This window comes from Cyprinodon variegatus, unplaced genomic scaffold (genome assembly GCF_000732505.1).
Source record: "Cyprinodon variegatus isolate N-32 unplaced genomic scaffold, C_variegatus-1.0 Scaffold372, whole genome shotgun sequence".
Lineage (NCBI taxonomy): Eukaryota > Metazoa > Chordata > Actinopteri > Cyprinodontiformes > Cyprinodontidae > Cyprinodon > Cyprinodon variegatus.
Window position 1 is genome coordinate 292,629 of NW_015150825.1, and position 21,452 is coordinate 314,080.

At 37.0% G+C, this 21,452-nt stretch overlaps 2 protein-coding genes across 2 annotated transcripts in view; both read right to left on the bottom strand.

Annotated features, from left to right (window-relative positions):
• The window catches only part of spag6 (sperm associated antigen 6), a 6,880-nt gene extending 5,554 nt beyond the window's left edge, over positions 1-1,326 (bottom strand). Inside the window, exons 1-2 of the mRNA XM_015386595.1 lie at positions 1,171-1,326; positions 986-1,081 (exon numbers count right to left, since the gene is read on the bottom strand). Of these exons, the coding sequence (XP_015242081.1) occupies positions 986-1,081; positions 1,171-1,195 (121 nt within the window). The 5' untranslated portion in view covers positions 1,196-1,326. The remainder of the gene's footprint in view (positions 1-985; positions 1,082-1,170) is intronic.
• A 3,096-nt stretch (positions 1,327-4,422) lies between these two features.
• On the bottom strand, positions 4,423-19,788 carry LOC107092259 (polycomb complex protein BMI-1-A-like). Its single transcript, XM_015386619.1, is given in 15 exon segments — positions 4,423-4,987; positions 6,537-6,617; positions 6,750-6,848; positions 6,984-7,023; positions 7,558-7,666; positions 7,757-7,804; positions 8,254-8,309; positions 8,565-8,661; positions 8,765-8,910; positions 9,721-9,740; positions 11,853-11,886; positions 16,240-16,274; positions 16,384-16,447; positions 18,777-18,888; positions 19,579-19,788. Coding segments are annotated over 15 exon segments (1,437 nt in total). The 5' UTR covers positions 19,718-19,788; the 3' UTR covers positions 4,423-4,630.
• Between the last annotated feature and the right edge of the window lie 1,664 nt (positions 19,789-21,452).

The following is a 21,452-nucleotide window of genomic DNA, read 5'->3' on the forward strand; positions in this document are numbered from 1 at the left end:
CCAGTATTTTCGCTCCTTCCCAAAATTACTTCTACGGAAGGTTTCCAGATGGATATGCGGAGCAAATCCATCTGGTGGAATCAGGTTAGGAGACAGTGGCATTCCTGTCTCCTTAAAGCTACTATCTAAGTGATACTATTTTTGTCATTTTTACTTGCATTATTTTTTTTGCATCTTATATATTTATTGGACTGTGAGTCCAGAATAAATCTATCTATCTATCTAATTGGCTTAGAGTTAAATTAAATTGTTTAAAAGATACTCTTTAAATATTTTTGGGGAAAAAATACTTATTATTGATTTAAGTGTTTCTTGTCTTTTAAATGTGCATACTGTGCACTTAGAAATAGGAATTAAACTCTATGCACACTGCAAAAAATGTAAATCTAAATAAGTCATTTTTGCTCAAATGAACTGCATTTTTTCTTGAATTGAGGAGGTAAGTGAGAGACTTTGCCAATGGAACAAGACAATTTACATTTAAAATAAGGAAAAAAACAATTGCTTTGTCTTATTTTAAGCGTATATTATCTAATTATCTTATTTTAGGAGTAAAATGACTAATTCCATTGGCAGATCATCTTATTGACATGCTCAAATTAAGGGTAAATACACTTCATTTAAAACATTTTTTACTTATTTCTAGATGTTTTTTGCAGTGCAGATACAGCAAAAATGTTTGGGTCCATAGCCCCAAAACAACACGTCACACAAATATTTGTTGAAAATTTAGCTTATTTTGGTCTTATTTTGTCCCACTTCAAGTCCAATAAAAGACGTTTCAACGTGGGGAGGAAAAAAAAGACAAGACCTTTCAGTTTGTTGTTTAGATGTAAATCATGTGATATTTTCAAGTCTTTTCAGGCAGTTTTTGCTTGGTGGGTACAGCCTGCTTGGTTAAAGTGTAGGATGTCCTTATAAGTAAAAGCAGCTGCCTGTTCTGACTGGGAACACCAGGGGGTATTGCTGTAATGTTGTTTCTTACCTGCCTGATGAAGCGCTTCTGTATTGTGGGCTCTGGTTGCCAAATTAGCAACAGTTTGCGCAAACACCAGCCTGGATTTCTGGTACTGCTCAAAGACTGCAGGAAACAAAGCAAGTTAACATGAATAAATCTACCATGGCTGAACCCGCGTCACTCTGTGTAGAAAAACCTGCCAGGGATCTCACCTTGAACTATTTCTCGATGAGTCATTGTATCAAAAATAACTATAAAAAAGATCCGATTTCAACTATTTTTCAATAAAATGTGTATCCGCTGTAGACAGTTAATAGTAACTGATTTTAATTTCGGTCTTAAAGCCGTTATTCTTAGCCGCAGCTTAGTATAACTGTGCTGTCGTTACTAGTTGCCGTAGCAACACAAATAAGTCTATCGCCCTGTTCCTGACAAAGATCGTCTATGACAAACATGCTTCACTGCGGACCCTCGCCTCCTCCGGAGATGACTTATTTATTCAGAGTGAGACCTCTTTTATTGCGGTTTTCTCTAAAATGTTTACGTGTCTCTCGCTTTCCCCACACCTCTATTATTTGCTAATTTAAAGGAAAATAAAAGTAAATCCATCCAGCTGGGTTAAGCTTGAAATAACCACGGAGTGCATTACTGTGCGTTTCCAAAGATGGAGATCAAAGAAGACACTTGCTGATTATCTTTTTTATGTATATATAATTTCTTTTGAACGCACTCCTGACTTGCAGGAGCAGGTCGGTGTCTCATAATCATTCACCCTAATCAGAGGTTATTTTAATGTCTGTTAAATGTCGAAAAAAAAGGCTAAAAAACAAAACAAAAACAAATAGCCTATATAAACTTATCCCCACTTCATCTGAGCTGACAGCTCTACCTTTATGTTAATTAAAAATCAAGACAAATGAAAAATCTAGCATAGAAGAAAATGTATGTTTGTATTTTTCTATTAATTTGATTGAACAGAACAGCAGATAAAGGCAACATTTCCAACATTCAGCAAGGTGGTAAGGAGTATTTTATTAAATAAAATAAATTCCATCATTTTATGTAAACCTCAACCTTCCCCAATACTCTCCAAAATGTCTTATTTATGAATCTTTTTTATGTTAAAAATAAATGCGTTTAGGTTTCAGCACTGTATTTCCAATGAAAGAGATCTAAAAAAAAAAAAAAAAAAAAAAAAAAAAAATCCACAAAAACTCTTTTGTGGGGTTGAGAAAAAGGGTCATATTCAGAGCAAAGTTTTACATTTTTAGATTTAAATATAATCATTCCCGTTTTATTTCCGCTTTATGTGCTTTATAGAAGAACATTAGACTAAGAACATTAGACGAAAAAAAAAAGATTAAGCTAATAAACCCATTGGAAATACTTACATTTCAACACAGATATTTAGAGGAACTAACACTTTGGATAAATTCTACATTGTGTGTTGCTCCAAAAAAAAAACTAGATCTATGCACCATATTTCAGACCTCAAAGTAAAAAAAAAAAATACAAAAGCAAACAGATCATAGGATAACACAGGGACAATCTAACATAGGCTCGCTTGTTAACCTCGAACATATAATGTTGTTAAAGTGCTTTACTTTAAAACACTCGAAAAGATCTGGTAATACACTTAAAATACGGGAAATCTAAATAAGTCATTTTTTTTCTTAAAATTTGTGAATTTTGTCTTGAATTGAGAAGGTAATTGAGACACTTTGCCAATGGAACAAGACAATTTACATTTAAAATAACAAAAAAAAATGATTTCATTGTCTCATTGCAAGTGCATGTTATTTAATTATCTTATTCTAAGAGTAAAATGACTCATTCCATTGGCAAAACACATTATTTACAGATTCAAATTAAGGGTAAATACACTTAATTTAAGACATTTCTTTACTTATTTCTAGATCGCTTTTTCAATGTAAATGTCCAGGAAATAAAGAAGGTAATTAGAAAATGTCCCGTGTCGCAGAAAAAATGGAGGGCATTTACCCCAAAACGATCGATTATCAATACTACGGAATATTAAGGGTCGCTCTCTGCGCAGCTTTTGTATATAATATAAAACGGGAAAAAATAAATAAATAACTGCATCAATTTATATCAGTCGATTTTTCTACAACCGACTTATTCGTTTTAAGGTAAAGATAATTATAACCTAGGCTATTTATGCACTACTTTTATTTTATTTTATTTATTTTATTTTATTTCGGTATGAAGTAATTTATTTGCTTAAAATAAAAATCTAACTATGAACTTTCGAAAAAATCTGTTTTTGTATTTTTCTCAAACTATTCCAATTGTCTCTTCACTTTTTGTCGGTTTTTTCTTTTCTTTTTAGCGGAAAGACGTAGCAAATTAGAATCAAGTTTATTGCCAAGTAGGTTTGCACTTACAAGGAATTTGACTTGGTGTTGTTGGTGCAGACAAAAAACAAAACAAAATAGCAATTAGCTAATAGCAACAATGAGCTCTAATAAGCAATTAGATGGCTTATTTAATTTTAATAGATTTAAGTTTTATTTTAATCAAAAATACTATGAAATTAAATACAAAAAATGCCTTTAAGATAAACTGCAAAAAATTATAGACATGTAGTTATTTTTTATGCATTTTACATCAAATGAATTTTCACCTATTATTCCACAACGCAATTCGTTGATAAATTACCGATGCTTACGTCATATCCGCAGAAACAAGCGGACCCCTGATGTTTGGCACCGTCTGCCCATTTCAGTTATTTCTTTTATTTGCTTTTTTCTTTTTCCCCATTGAAACAGTCAGATCTAGGGATGAAAAACAGAAGACGTGTTTTTTTTTTTTTTTTTTTTTTGCATAAGTGTAAAATGTTTTATTTTAGATGTTTTATACTGTGCAACAGTAACAATACGGTAAGTTGTTCATACAATTGAGCGATACAAATAGGCTACAGAAAACAGACATGAAAACATTTGTCAGAAATCGAAGCCAAGTCCTTCCTTTGGAGCAAGAGGCAGAGAATAACACCATGGGCTGATTAAATATCAACTTTGTCTCTATTTACACACAGAAACCTTTAAAAGACACGAAAGACGATCAGTCCGGCTACAAGGAAGTTTTTTTTTTTTCCGAGTAAAAGGCAGAAATGTTTTTTTTTTATTATTATTATTATTATTATCATTATTCCTCCCATTGAAGCTTCCCGCTTTACAAACTCCTCATGTCCGCAACATTTCCCAAAAGTTTCTTTCAGGACAGCAAAGAGTCACAAAGAGCATGCGTGTGTAACTGTGCTTCAAAATATCCCAACACACATGAAAAAAAAAAAATAAAATAAAAACAAGAGAAACACCTTTAATTGAAGTGTCATCTTCAGTCACTTCTGTCAAATAAAGATGTAGCTTTTAAAGGGGATACATATTTCCAACTTTCTTCCCTCCATTATTTTCCTTTCAAAATAAAATTTCCCACTTCTGTTTTTTTTTTTTTTTTTTATGTTTTTTTTGTTGTTTTTTTGAAATGTCTCTGATTCCACTACTTTTAAACGTACAAATGATGCCATAATATTTAGAACGACGAATGGAGACAGAAAGAGAGAGATCATCGTCTACACAGTGGAACTACGTTGGCATGGAAACCGAAGGAGCGCAGCGGCAGTCTGACGTCAGCAGGCGGGTCCCGGCGTCATCCGGACGACGTCGCCGAGCCGTTCAGTGAGACCTTCCGAGGTTTACTGCCACCGAAGTGGGGGAAGGTTCGGCTAGGGGTCTGAGCTCCAGCCGCGGGGCTCCCGTTCACGCTGCCGATGTTGTTGCTGCTGGGGCCGTGCGGGAGCTGAGGGTGCGGGGAAAGAGCGGGGGTCCCAGGGCTTGGCAGCGACGAAGAGGTGGACGGAGCCCCGGTGGGACTCCCTGCTTTGTCGCTGGCGGAGTCGCTCTCCGGAGCGGATCTGCTAAGGCTGTTCTGACCCTCCTGGCTGTGGTTCACCTTCATTTTCTTACAGTTGGGTCGGACCCGGTACTTCAGGGGCAAGGGGCCGTTCTGAGAGGAGGAATGAAAAGAAAATTATCTAAAAGTCTAAAACCATGATTGCATTTTTGTATCCATATCAATATAGATCCGTGTAAATTAAAAATATTTACACGGATCTATATCAATTTATACATACACACAAAGTTATTTTCAAAACATGTTCTCTGCCAAGATATGTTAAACACTTAAAAAAAAAAAAAAAAAAAAAAGTATCCTTAATTCCTACGCATAATAAAATAGTTTATTTTATTTATTTGAATAATGTATGAATTGTACGATTGTCCTAATTTATGAAACTTATTTTAAAACTTTTTTATTTTATTTTGTCAAATAAGACTTTTCCCTCTCATTTATAGAAGGAAATGAAAGGCAGGTTCATTTATAAAACAACATTCAGTAGAAATACACTTCTTTATAGAAAAGGTCCTATCGCGTATTTTTCAAGCTGTTTAAAAAGAACTAAAAAAAAAAATAAACTTTAAGTTCCAAACAGCAGGTCAGACCGTCGGCATGGAAGGTGTTAAATTAATAAAAAACCAAAAAGGAAACATAGATTAAACAATTACTAATTAGTGGAATCTTTTTGCCAGAATTCTAAAGAGTTCAGTTAAATAAGAACCAAATATATATATATATTTTTTTGTATATAAAATTGCAATAAAAGACATTTATAATCAACCTACATGATCCCCCCCAAAAAATATTATTTTAATTTTCATTCTATGAATCCATCTTTGACTTTTATTTTTTTATTTGGAATCCTAGATTACAGCATATTTAACACATCAGTTTGTTTGTTTGTTTGTTTTGGCACCTTCAAAAACTGATCAGATAAATACTAAATTTCTGATCCCCGACGTCTTTAAAAAAAAAAAAAAAAGAAAAGAAAAGAAAGAAAGGAAAGGTGAATTTGAATCCTTCAAACTGCATCTAAACCACCCCCCATTGAAAAATTGGGGGTTTAAATTTTTTTTATAAATTAATAAATGATCTAGTGACTAATAATTATTGCCTTTTAATTTTTTTATCAAACAGTAACAACCATAACAAAACAAAAACATAAATAAAAAGTAAAGTTGTAGTATGGTAATCCAAAAATAAAGAGCTTTATCTTCATGAATACAAATAAAAAACAACAGCCCAATTATTTTTGCAGACTTTTTGGTTTTCTATTTTTTTAGATATTCAAGTAAAAAAAAAAATAAAAATGATCTAACACTTTTCTATATTTCTTTTTTTTTTTTTTTTTTTTTAGCAGACAAAGCGTAATCATCAGTAAAATACCTCTATTTGAATATATAATTTTACGACTATATCAACTTCAATCTCTCCCAACAGACATGTATGCATGTTAAGAATAGCTTATGGTTTGCAAATAATTAGACCTATAAAATGTATACGACATACTTCATTATTCCATTGACTGGTATTACACCTATTTAATTTTAAATTAAATTACTTGAACATGCTGGAATTTACAGCAAATACATTTATAGAAACAAATACAGTAGATTTTAGGTCACTTATCCACAGGATGTCCAAGGAAACATCATCTTACCCTTCTCCAAGTATAGATATACGCTATATCCATTAATGTGTAGTAATCTTTGAGAGGCTCGTCTTCATACATAACCTCAACCTGGAATAAATGGGGAAAAAATGGAAACTCGTTTAATTAAATGTAAAAAAAAAAATGAAGTTATCCATCTGCATTTATATGAGAGTATCAACCAAAATAAAGAAAAAAAATATATAGATACACATAAAATACCTGATATGTGCTTGGGATGTCCATCTTGCTGCGCAAAAACTTCCTCAGATGCTTAACTGTCATGGCGGCTGGACACTGCAGGTACCTCTTGTTTGCCACCTGCAGATCCACATAGCATTATATTATGTTGCATGTTTTTTTGTTTTTTTTTTTAATAGTGACAAAGCTTTGAGCTTTGCAAATATGTTTATATACATCTCGGATGGAAGGGAGCAAATGGAATCTGCATTATACCTGATCTTTTGTCTGCTTGTCTTCCACTCCACCTACAAGTCTATGAACAAATACAAACACACCGCTGTCACATTGTTGTTACTTAAAATTCTCAAAGTAAAATGCTTTACATAAGCATCTTCTTCCATTCTATTTTCTGCAAACATGATTGTCCTTCCTTGTTTTTAATTTTAATATTAGAAAAGCCAATAACTATGAATTTGCACCAATGTTGACTTGAATCTCCTATTTAGAAACCAAAAAGACCATCAAAGGATGATATATTGGAAAAGAAGACATAATTTAACTGCTAATTTCCTGGATTATAGGAAATATGTGTAACGTATTACTTAAAACAAACATTCTGTGTGTGAGTATATGTATAAAAAATGTAAGTAGAATAAAGTATAGCCTTTTTTTTCTTTTTTTTTAAAGGGACAGCAAACAATGAGTGTAACATTATTATATATGATAAAGCACACAACAAGGCTGGCTTTTAAACCAAGAAAATATCCATTCAACTATATTAAATATAAACCTTGCTCAGTAAAGCTTAGAGAAAATTCAATTTTATGCATTTAAACCAGAAGCTCACCTGGTCTGATCAAAGAACTCAATGGAAAGACTGATGATCTCATCATCTGTGATTATTCTCTTATCCTCATCTGCTACCTCTCCACGGTCCTCATGTGAACCATTGGATGCTTCAGGACAAAAAGGCAAACAACATGTGGCCATCATGCAGGGGACAAAGAAAACCATTAACATGAACTAAGGCTGGAAATTTAACTCACCATCTACGGGATGCTCTGCGTAAAAGTCCCTTCTCCTCTTCATTTCATCTGCAGGAATGACCACAAGTCAAGTAGAGCTTTATTTCTCACAAACACACAAACAATGATGATTTGTGCATAAACCAAAACTAATTCCACACATTTGACAAAGACAAAGGAGGAAAAAAGTAATTTCTATTCATTTTAATTGTTTTTGAATAGAAAAAAAAATATACAAATAAAAACAGGTTAATAACCCCTCGGATATGTAATAGTTGACTCTGGGAATTTTCTTTGCTAAACTTATTTAACCACAAGCAAAAAGTTGTAATGACTTCCCATTTCGCCACACAACTGAAATCAGGATGGCTTCAGATAAACACTCCTTAATCGACAAAAGAAAAAAATATATAGAGGAGGATGCCACTAAAATATCAGTATCTTACTGATCTAAACCATCCACATGCTGTTATTTCTATAGATTTATTTTGATAAAGACAAAATTTAAACTTCCTTACTTTTGAAAAGGCCCGGTACCAGTTTGTACACAATATCCTGTAAAGTTTTATCAGATCTGCAGAGAAAATTTGAAACTTTGGTCAAAAGCAAACAAAAGATTACAGACACACCAGGTTTTACTGGTTGGATGAGCAGATAAATTACAGGTTATATAGAACATAAGATGATGAATGGCTGATTCACCTCTACAAAAGGCACAAAAGAAGTAAGACTAATAAAAACATGAGAGAGAAAAAAGACAATGCTTTTCATATATGATTAATAAGTCAAAAAGAAATAAATGGACACACCCAGGAGCATGCTTTCTCACCTGATATTGAGCAGGGGTTTGGTTTTATGCACTTGTACATCACAGATGGGACAATATTTGCTGGTTTCCAGGTAACGCACAATGCACATTTTACAGACTGCAACAGAGAAAAAAATCTTTCAGTATGAATGAATGCATCAGAAAAGGATTTCCTGAGTGCCAAATGTGGGCCAAGGGACAAACACTAAAGTATCACTCACAAGAATGGAGGCACTCGATGATTGTGGTTGCATCTATAAAGTATCCCCCACAAAGGACGCATATGAGGTGAGGGTTGAGCTCTGTGATCTTTATCCTGGTGGTTCGATGCATGTTGGCTGAACTTTACAGAAAAAAAGAAGAAATCCTGCATGGGGGGAGCAATAGGATATAGAAGGAAAGTGTCACAATGGTGGAGCATTTGGGGATTATCAGTGACAATATAACAAAATTAGGTGATCTAAAAAAATAAAATCAATTGGCAACTGTGCAATAGACTTAGCTTGTGATATGCAAAGACAAACTGTGAAGAAATGCATCTTAGGAAGATCTATGCAGAAGCATGCATGCAATACCATTTGCTAAAGGTTGTTTGTTTGACTGTGTTAAATCAACAGGGTCTCTTATGCTAATTCAAAAATAACTGAAAGGAGAGGAGTTCTGTGGCTGATTGATAGGCAGTGAGATGGTATTTAGGAGGCTGTAAAATATCATAAATCAGTCGGATCATGGAGAGATGGAAGGCTTGGGTCTCTGTAGCCATCTTGAGCACATATTTTACCTAAAGAGAAACATAACTTGTTGGATCCGAGTGTTCTGCTGATTACATTTTGGGAAAGGATCAGTTCATTTTGCTCCCAGGTCACCGAGCAAAGGCAGCATTTGGCTCCCCAGCTTAAATCCAGAGAGTTCATTTCATTGCTCTGTACTTGTGACAGAATAATGACAATAAAAAGCTGAAAATATATATATATTTTTTTTCACACTGCAAAAAATGGAAATCTAAATAAGTCTTTTTTTCTCAAATTAAGTGCATTTTTTCTTGAATTGAGGAGGTAAGTGAGACACTTTGCCAATGGAACAAGACAATTTACATTTAAAATAAGAAAAAAAACAATTGCTTTGTCCTATTTCACGTGTATATTATCTAATTATTTTATTTTAGGAGTAAAAATACAAATTCCATTGGCAGATTATCTTATTCACGTGCTGAAATTAAGGGTAAATACACTTCATTTAAGACACTTTTGTACTTATTTCTAGATGATTTTTGCAGTGCATGCGTTAAGTTGCGCATGATTCTGGATTAAACAGCTACACTGCAAAAAATATCTAGTAATAAGTAAAAAATGTGTTAAATTAAGTGTATTTACCCTTAATTTGAGCAGGTAAATAAGATGATCTACCAATGGAATGAATATTTTTACTCCTAAAATAAGATAATTAGATAATATACACTTGAAATAAGAAATGCACTTAATTTGAGCAAAAATTACTTATTTAGTTTTACATTTTTTGCAGTTAGAGATATCTGCTATATTTCATTTTCTCCGTTTTTAATAGGAAAACAATTACATCGCAGCAACCTTCAACCCAGCCTGCAGAAATACATAAATAAGGGCATCGATTCTACGGACAGACAGGTTGAGGCGGATCAAAGCCCGTTTGAAGGGAGGTTAACTTGGGGGGAGATGATACCAGGCTCCCGCTGCTTGCGTCAGGTGTGCCACACAGGCTGGGGGCGCGTGGAGAGAGGGAGGGGGGGACCTGGCCGTTTCTATGGCAACTCCCTTTGCTGTGAGCCCGCGTGCAGACTAACCAGTGACCTGAACGAGACAGGATGTCGAACCAAAACAGGAGTCGGCGAAGCTGCCGATGAAGCTGAGCGGGTAGGAGGAGGAAGTAAAGACCGAGAGGCTTTCTCTCTCCGTCCCCCTCCGCTGCTGGACTGCCAGGCTGCCGACAGCACGGCTGCCATTTTGTAGAGGGGAGAAAAAAAAAAAAAGAAAAAAGGAGAAGCTCATATCGGTTCAGCTGGGCTGCGGGGTTTCCTGCCAGAGACAGGGGGCACGCGAAGTCCCGCATAAAACCCGCAGCTTTTTTGGGCTATAGAGAGCGATAGGCGACGGTGTCCCCGCCGGAGAAAGACTTCGCTTTGAGCGGTCGTGTTGTTCTCATACTGTGTGTGTCTTTGTGTGTTTGTTATCACGATGCAGCAGCAACATGGCCAGACAGCAGCGGCTCAGCCCAAGTTAAACCCGCAAAACGAAACACATGCAAAAAAAAAAAATAAAATAATAATCCAAAAGCCTGCGCACAGACCGCTTTTTTTCCTCTCCAGAATCAGTCACACACAGCCTGGATATCAGCCCATCAGAGCGCATTTGTTCAGCAAACACTGAACAGAAGCAAAGTTGTGGGAAAAGCCCATCCCCTTTCTGACAGAGCCGATCCAAAGGCTCACTTCAACCAGCAGTTTCTTTGGTTTGGGGCCAGCAGCCACCACCCATGCTGTTTACTAGTTATGTATTTATTCAACAATGATTCCCCCCTTTTTAAACCACCCTAAGCCAAGTTTCATAAAGCAGAAACAGCCTTTATAAAAGTTGACAGAAGATACACAGAAGCTCTGATTAGATGGAAAATCATGTTTCAATGCAGCCTTGGTGCTGAGAAAGATGGATCAAACTGAAATATATGTGCTAACAAGCTTTTAAGGGGGAAAAAGGCTTCTAACTGGGTGCCTTTAGTTGCAAATATGAATGAAGGTGTGATCACAGCAAAGAAAAAAACATAAGCATCAAATATAACAAAGCCATGTGTTAATACAAGGAAATTAAATAATTATGATCATTTTTACAATGCATTGCTCATTCCTGTTCCACTACAAACAGTGATAAGATATAGGCTTTATATTATAAGAATCAAAAGGTTGATCTGCTTAGTTTGTTTATATTTCACAAAGTAAAGAGGCAACATCATGCTGGATTAGATGCAAGCCCTTTATAGCAATGTGGGCTATAACAACATGCTTCAGTTGATAAATAACAGTGAACATCACAAAGTCAAAAGCTGTTGTAGTTTTCCACGGAAAAAAAAAAACAATAATAGTAAAATCATAATAAAAAAGCAGGATTTAAACCACTCTTGTCCCACCATCAGCACCACTGCCATGACCTCCCCACCTCTGAGGCTCACCAGATCCCTGATCGGACAAGTTTGGACAGCATCTCTGCTCCAAAGGATGCCGCACACCCGGATAATGATGGATAATGTCCGCTTATATGCAAGAGGGGGAGCTTGTTGCGCCATTAATCGATCGCCTGGTGTTTGGACAACTGTTCTCCCTTTTCTGACCTGTGGGAGCGGTGCTATGTGCTCCCGTTATTTATATGACTTCATCTCAATGCACACAGAGGATCAAATAAGGAGAATAGAGCCGCTGTTCCCTTCTGTGGCTGGAATTTTATTTCTTTTAAAGTGTTTATAGAATAATAATAGTAAATTAAAACACTTAAAACTGCAAATGACTGAATGACCCAAATAGATGCAGACTCCAGATTTCTTGAAAAGTACCAAAAAGCTCCAAAGTAATAACCCATGAAAATACGCACAAGACGCAAAAAAAAAAAACCCCAAAGCTTACTACACTATGTGAGAATAGATCTGAACAGAAAAAAATATAGAAAATATAAAAACTGGATGCCATGTTTGAGCTTTAATTAATACAGCCAATCTGTCTGATGATATTTTTATATAAGAGGGCTATAACCTTAAAAAAAACCGCAGCAACAATGGTGAAATGAACTGATTTTATCTGAAAGCTTTAGGAATGCAGCTTTAACTTCTGTATAGAAAACCCAATGATTGCATGCATTGAATTTCGATCAAAGGTGAGAATGTAGGATGTCAATAAAAGTCACTAACGTCATGTTCTGGTTATAAATTCTTGTAAATTTAACACCGCTTTGCTGGTGTTTTGGAGACGCAGGCTTCTCTTTGTACCCAACCCGACGTCTCGCCGTTGGATGTTTTTAAATCTACCAAAAATCCAACCAACCAATCCAAACAAAACGGTACAGAACCGGTGAAGAAACGCACATAGTTTTTGATTCTTCAACGATCAACTCTGTACTAAACAGCAGCAATTAAATAATTTGCACACAAATTAAACGTTTCGCCTCAATGGCACGTTTCCGGGAGCCATCCATTTTTAGTTAAAAAAACCAAACCTGGGTGAAATTCTTCAAAAAATGGAATGTCACCCGCTTTGAAACCCTTCCAACATCCCATCTCTATAAAATAAAGCCCCTACGTGGGAATCTGAGACCACACGGAGCGTTTGAAGCACTTGCTCCCGCTGCCATCTCAGCCGAGCCAGCCTGGTTCGCCTCAGCTCTTTCACTTTACATAAATCCAAACGACGTAAAGCAAACCTTAACCGAGATCAGGCTTTACAGGCAGATGACCAACCCATATACCATACGTTCCTGATTCAAACTGGATGATAATTGGCTTTTATTGCCGAGAAAGAACGCGTTTTTGCAGCGAGAAAGGGAGGAAAAGTAGTGCGCAGAGACACGCTGAGCTCCACGTCGGTGATAAAGCTCCACATCCACCGCTGGAGCGGATCAGCGCGGAGGGAGCGACACAGAGAAGGTGGAAAAAAACACAAAAGCACACCGCTAAAACGTCGCCTTTCACCGCCGATGGATAGAGAGCAGACGTACGGGGACAAACCTGGACGCTTGGCTGGCGATCGACGGCTCTCGACGCGGCGGAGACAATGAAAGTTGGCAGGCTGATCAGCAGAAAATGAATAGAAGCCGAGCCGCCATCTTGAAGCAGGGCTGCAGACGCTGTCAGTGGCGGAGAGCGCACGGCGGAGCGCAGCGCATTTCAGATGCGCCAAGAAGAGAAGGAGGGAGGGGGGTGTGTGTGTGCAAAACTCCTCGTATCCCCCCCTCTGCTCCGTGCGTATCCCGATCCAACAGAATCCAAATGCGTTGGTTCTGACAGTTTCCACTTCGGCACTGATAACTTTGCCTCCAAAATATCCGCTTCACCTCCAGAGCCGAAACGCAGCCCTCTCTCTCTCTCACTGTGTGCGTGTGCTCCGTGGAAACTGACACCGTCCCCAAAATGGCTTATAGTTCGACCGCCCCGCTTTGATCACGTGATCTGTTGCTTAAGGGTGCCTGGGAATTACTGTCGGTGTATTCACGTTTCCCCAAAAATATCCTGCGTGGTGAATTGAAACATAAGAAAACCTGGACGTGTGCACATGATCGCGTTTTTCCCCTCTTTTCTTTCTAAGGAAACCAAACGTTGCTGCAAACTGAGTCGAAATGATTAGCTGCAGATCAATTCGATGTCGGGGTGTTTCTTTGAGACTCCAGATACGATCCACATTCACGCACTTTTTTTTTTTTGAGCATGACAAGAGGGTTAATATGCTAACGGATATGGTGCGCACTCGTCGTTCTTGTTAAAAATAACCACAAGCCCCTGCCCTCATGTGGACTGGCAGAAGGCAGCTGCTTTATTAAAGCTCTACTCTAAGATCAACGCACTAACAAATGGCGTCAAACCTTTGCCACTGGCTGCAAGAAAAAAAAAATGCGCAACAGCGTTCTCCAGATGAAGCTGAAGTCTTGATCCTGCTTGCAGGCGGACAAACATGAGGGAATCCGGGATGTTTATGGAATGTGAGCCATAGTGAAGCTTCAAAGTGAGGAGCTTTGAGTCTGCAACCGAAAGGGATACAAACTTACCGGGAAAGGGGAAGGAATGCAAAGCAATTAATCCAAAAAAATAAAGTCCAACCCTTTAATTGGATGGCAACGGAAAAGACAACACACGATTTCAAATTACAAATATATATATAGCCTATATATATGTGTCATTTTTCCAGTCCAGTGTTTATGGAACTAATTAATGCTTCAAAAAGACGTGGAGTAATTGTGTGGATATTATTTCAAAGTTTCAAAGAACAAATGCAACAAACTTTATTTGTCAAACATGAGATTTTATTCTCCTCGCCAATACTCGTGTACAAAATCGTAACCAACACATTTAAACAAAACAAAGATAATGAGGGAAAAAAAAAAGTGTAGTGAAGGTTTTGTAGCTGCAGGGCGTCACATCTGACTGGCTTTCTCCACACTCTTAGCAGCGTCTTTTAACTTTGCCACCAGATCCTGGAAAAAAAGAGCAATCAAGGATCACCTAATCAACGAAAAGCAGAGATATTCTTAATTGGCCCGAAGAGTCCGACAGGGAGATGAAATATTAATTTATCCAGGTTCATAGCTCCTGATTTAAAGCATCAGCACCCCTCTTTCTCAGGATTATGATTTATGTTTTAGCTTTAAATTAAATTAAACAGTTAAAAGGACCGACACACACTTCGATTTAAAAAACAAATCCGATCTCCAAACTCAGTTTTGTGCGTAAATCTTCAGCTTCGGGGACTTCTCCACCTAGAATCCACCTTTCTTTTATTTACCTGCAGCTGTTCCGTTGTGCAGGTAAAGTTGACATCCTCCGGTGACCCCTCATTCTGAAAGTAACCAAACAAACAAACCAATAATCATAATAATTAAATGGGACTCTTTGGCGCACCGGAGCATAACGCAGCAGCTCAGTTACCTCGGTGTTCAGCGATATCAGGTAGAAAGGCTCATTGATCTTATCCAGCTGCCCGTTCTGATGGACAATAACAGCGTTTTTAGAGTCACACAAAAATGGAACAGCTTCAACTACGGTATCACAGCTCTTTCTACCTTCATTTGGTACTGCAGACGCCAAGAGACGTCGTGAACGTGAGGAAGACGTCTCCCTATGCTGCAAGAAGGGAGAGGACAGAGCTTTTTTTTAGCAAATTGCGTGCATTTTTAATGGACTCCGTTGCTTATTAATATGTAATAACATCTCCTGATCTATAGTCAATTTTCTACATGTCTGGCAGTTAGAAAAAAAAGCTTATATTTCTTTATTAAGTTCAGACAGATCTAAAAAAAAAGGAAATTTTCAAATGGCACAAAAAGAAAAGCAAGTCAAAGGAGCTCAACTTGACCCCATTTCATTTCTTTTTTCATTACCTGCCAGCAGACACTACCTCTTTTGTTGTTTTTTAAACACCTTTATTTAAAATTTTGTGTATATATATATATTTTTTTATCATGAATTTTGATTAAAAACAACAGTTTGCATTTCCCTATGAAGGTGTGATCATGATACTTTTCCCTCTCTCTCCATTCCAGATGTACATGAATGAAAACATTGCTTATATGTTCTCTTCCAGCTAACAATTTATCTGCTCTAATCTCTTCACTCTTCTGAAATGTATTAAGCAAGTTCTTTTCAATGGGGCTTTGTTTTCTTCTATATACTTTGACCATTTTAACCTTAACTTTGTCTGCCCAGATGGACAGCATCCTGGAGACATGTTTGTTTTGAATTCGAATAGTTTTTAGCAACTTGTAGGCTGTAATGTTTATAAATTAGTAATAACATCCCCTGTTCTATACATGTCCAGTCAATTTTATATGTGAGAACAAATATCAAGCTTACGTCCCTGACACAAAAAATCCTAACTTTGTTGAGTTTAGACATATCTAAAAATGTCATTTTTTAAGAAAAGCCAAACGGTCAAAGGAGCACAATCGACCCATTTCATTTATTTTCTCCTTACCTGCTGAGTAGACTCTCAACCTCTTTTTTATGTTTCTGTAAAACAAAAACAAACCCCAGTTTACCTACAGTCACAACTGCAACTATTAAAAGCTCTTTATTACAAACAAAAAAATTAATAAATATATTATCTAAATCATCTGACCTGATGGGTGGTGAAGAATAGTTCTAATCTTTCTGGGCTGAATGTGAGCTCCTCAAGGCAGGAGCTGCAACAGGGAAAAACAACTTTATTTTACACTTTTAAAAAATGTTTCTGAAGTGATTTTATTAAAAATTGCATATGTATTATACGTGTTGAACGTCAAGGAACTAAGAAAAAGTTGTATTTCCTTATGAAGATGTGAACAAAATACTTTTCTCTCCCTCTCCATTTTAGCACAGATGTATACATGGGTGAAAACATCCCTTAGTAATTAGCATATAATATTCTAGTTACCAATTTATCTGCTCCAATTTCTTCAATCTACTAACAAAGTTTGTTTTTTTTTTTTTAAATGGAGCTTTCTTTTGCTATAGATTTTGACCACTTTGAAAGTTAACTGTCTGCTCAGATGGACAGCATCCTGGAGACATGTTTGTTTAAAATCAGAATGGAAAACTGAAAATAAATAGTCTTCTGCAGTGGGTCAGTTATCAGTGCCAAATTTTCTAGTTGAAACTGGTTTTAGCATGATCCAGGAGAAAAAGGCTGAAAGTTTTTTTTTTCTTAAGTTGTTTGCAACACTGCTCTCTTCTAGTTGCTCCATATTGTCAGTCAACTGGCTGAAAGCTGCTTCTGCACCTGTATTTGCTTACAAGAAAGAGAGATTTGGTTGCTTGGAATTATATCCAACTTCTCCCTCAAAAAACAAAACAAAATAAAAAAAAAAAAAAAAAGGAATGGCATGGAAACAAATGTATCTAACACAGCAACATTAATAAGAAAAATTGCCTCAATCATTATGTCATCTAAATGTATAATTTAGCTATTTAACAGGAGTAGGAATGTCCGAGGCTTTTCAGTTTTAAATAACATTTTCATCACTTTATCCTTTTTGTTACCATTAGTTATACTCCTGCCAACAAAACCAAAATGGATGAGCAAAAAATTACAATTACTCCTACCTAATGAGCAGTCCATCCTCCTGCATTTTATGTAGTTCTGTCCAGAATTATCTGATTTTATCTCAACCTGCAGTCAGCTTCTTAATTTTTTCAAACACTTGTAATGCTGCCTGGTCTTCCCTTAAGAGACTTAAAGAGAAAATCTTATCAGTTGAGTGGATGGTGTAAAACTATCTTTCTTTGAAATCTGAACACTGCCTTTCATTTCCCCTTTCTTTAAACAGTCTGGCGTGTTTGTTTTGTGCACAACACCCTTTGATACACATCTGTGCAGCCCATTCAAACAGAGGTTAGCAAGATGCATATCTAGATTTTTGATGTGCACAGCTTGTCATGGAAATATCTCATCTTAATAGTCTGTACATAACTAGGAATTTGAGATTATGGAGCGAACCGAAAGAGTGATGCATTAAAGTGAAAACACCACGGCTGACAGCCAACTATATTAGAACCAGAAAGCAAAAGAACAGACCACTCAGCCATTTTCAACACAGATTCCTGATTTTATTTGAGGCCAATTCCAGTTTCCACTGTTCTGCTTATTTTCAGTATTATACATCATTTAGAAAATAAGTATGTAGGTTTCTCTGTAGTGTTAAGAGTTTCAAATCTATCAAAAAATGTTAAAAAAAATAAAAACAAAATAATGATCCCCATTGATGCATCAGCAACAGGAGTTTCATGAGACCTTTTGTCTGATTTTTTGTTTGTTTTACAGAAATGCAGAGAATTCACTTATAGAGTTTGTAGACTTAAATAAAAATGAAAGTTCTTCAATTTTAATGTATTGGCGGAAGACCAATGTCTTCCAGTGTTTGGCCTGCCTTTCACCAGTCTATTGATGCAAATAAGCCAGTTTAATGTATACAACATATTTATTTCTAAATGTTTTCTCTTCCACGCTCAGAGGTGTAGCTCACTTTGAACACTCTACAAAAATTTTACATTATTAAAAACAACCCATTTCCATCCAACTGTTGTAATTTAAAAGCACAACCCCCCCTGTAGCCCATACCTCTCTTTATTTTCTCCATATAGACTTAGAGTCAACTTTATTTATCCCTTGGGATAACTCCTGCAGGGAAATTCTGGTTATATAGAGTAAAAAGAGTTAAAGCAAGATGTCATTGAAGATAAAAAAACATGACAGACAATTTAAAAAGAATGTATATAGTACAAAAAAGCATAAAAAAGAAAAAAAGTTGTAATATCCAAGAATATGTTTCCCTTAGATATACAAATTATCTGAGAGAGTTAAGGGAAGACTACTATTTCACCTGCAGAGATGTGCATGTTTAAAAAAAAAAAAGATCCAGACCTGAAATTTGGTTCAAAATATCGAAATATTTAATAAATTAATCCACCAGTTCCTGTGTCGCCCATGTGTGAAGCTGAAGGACACCGTCATGTGTCTGCTGGTGCCATCCATACCTTATGGTGGACTTGTCGGCGTTGTGTTTGACCGCCTCCAGGATGAACGTGGCCAGCGCTGCGTGGATCTGCTTCACTTGGATCCTGTCGATGTGCTTCAGTTCGGGCTGATCTGAAACCAGAAGCACAGTGAGATGGATGCTGTTGAAAGCAGCTCGCTTTCCACACATGCTGGAATAGATTGGTGCTAATGTGATCCACAGCTTCTGCTCGGGTTCTCCCAGATTGACGCGCGGAATGGAAATCAATGATGATTTGCATGTGAATGGACCCCTCAGCTGCATCAGCAGGGGAGGGGGGGGGGGGGTCCTTTGTTTGTTTGTGAAGATTTCATTTCCTAAATTATTCGCACACTAATATTAACTGACATGCTTTAAAAACATTTTGGAGACTAATAAAGGATTATATAGTTTAGTCGAAAATAAAACCCAATGAGAGCGCGCCTGATGTGCGCGCATGATCAGATCAATCTAACAGGGGTTGAAATACTCTAATATATTCCTTATGATGTGTTAAATAGCCTTGATGGCAGTTTAAGATGCTAAAAGCTTTTCGCGTGGCCGATTGCTTCAATGAATCCAAGGCAGCAGGAGAAAGAAAAACCGAAGAGCGCATTAAAAGCTCAAAATGAGCGATTTTCTTCGCACCAAATTCCAACTATTGGAGGTTATTCTACATGAAGGAGGACAGATCCGGGGTACAGGTGCCGTCAAAAACCGCAGACGTGAAGTTTTCAACAGAGAGAAACCGGAAGAAGCGGAGACAAAAGCGGCTGCATGGGCGGGGAGAGACATCGGCTCACCGAGGATCGCGGGGTCGGCCCGAGACGCGAGCAGACCCCGGAAGGAGACATCCAGCAGCACCTGGAAACTGCTGGGATCCACGACGGACGGATCAGCCAGGAGCTGCAGCCCCCTCTGCACCGACTCGCTCAACTCCATCTTGCAAAAAGGGCGCCACGTGACGCATCAGCTGATCCAGCGCGTGGAGAGGAGAGCAAAGGCGCGCGGGGAGGGAGAGAGCGAGGGAGGGGGGTCTGAGCAAAGACATATTACAGAGAAAGCATGGGGGGGGGGCACACCAATAAATCACCGGGGCTGTCAGCAGCCACAGCTCTGGACTAGGTCGGTGTTCTGGTGGCTGATTCAGCTCACATGTGGTTTGTTTACATGTTCAACACATGCAGCACAGTGTTAAAAGCAAAGATGAACAAAACAGGTGGTTTCCAATAACCCACCCTCACTACATCATCCAAACACACACAGGCTATAATAAGCAGGGAAATGCAGCTCTGTTTACCTGCAGGGCTGCATGAATCTCACATTCATCCTGTCAATCACCTTTTTCAAATAGAAACATTCAAAAGAAAAAATCTATTACCTCTCTTATATGTTTTCCCCCCTAATAATTGGCTCAGTGATAAATACTGATCTGCTGTCTTCAACACAGGATCATGGTGACAGATTGAATGGCTCTGGTTGTAGGAAATGTCTTAAGTTGATGTGAAAGTGTACCAACAGGTTATTTATCAATGTAAAGAATTTGGTTTGTAGTCCATATGCAGAATTTATCTTGTGTGTAATAGGATTACCACTTACCCCCAGCCTGCTCTGCATACCTAGAACCAGAACTAAACATGGAGAAGCAGCGTTTAGTTCCTATGCTCCATTTATCTGGAACTAACTTCCAGAAAACTGTAAAAGTGCGGAAAGCCTGAGTTCCTTTAAATCAAGACTAAAATTTGTTTGGGATTACCTTCGACCGTTCTAGTTAAACAGTTCAACTGAAACATCATTATTTCAACTTTTTTATTTTCTTTAGGGCAACTGTTTTTAATAGACTTTTTTTTTGTTTCTGCATTTTTTATTTTATTAATTTTTTTCCTACTTGCTTTGATTCTCTTTTATTTTCTTATATATTTTAATCATGTAAAGCACTTTGCATTGTCTTTGTACTGAATTGTGCTATACAAATAAAGTTGCCTTGCCCTTAAATGAAGGAATTTAAAGAGTATACTATTTTTATTTAGAGGGTGTCTGGGGGATGTGCATTGTTTATAGATCTTCTTTAAGAAGCAAAATTCAGAACTGGAGTTAACAATTTTAATAGCTTAACTTTGTGTCCAAAGGGGTCCTATTTTTCTAAAGAACATTTGTCTTTCATTTTAAGCTCATAACTTAAATGGAACTGCTTACTACTGTTAAAGGGGAGAGCTCATCGCTTCATAATAAAATTTTTATATAATGTATTATTTAACCTCAGCATTTGGGAATTTGAACATAGTGGTAGAAGGGCACACCTTGTGCTGCTGTAGATTAAAGTTTGACTTGGCTATTTATTTATTTTTTTATCTCTGTATGCTACTTTGTTTTTGGAAAAAAAGCAACATTTGCTTGGACAGAGCTGACACATTTGATTACTGACCTTTAGGGTTAAAATAAATAAAACAGAAGAAATAAACTTGCATAACATCCATAAAGCCCTGTCGGCTCAATAATAAACCAATAGCAGCCATCTGATGGTATAATTGTTAGTGCATTAGTCTGTTTTCGGTTCAAGACATCACCTCAGCAACCCTCATACCATTCTCTTTTCGTGTTTCATTCTCACATGTCACTGTGCAGTTGTCCTTTGTGGGGGGGGGACTTCCCTACAGTCTTGAGGCAGTCATAAGCT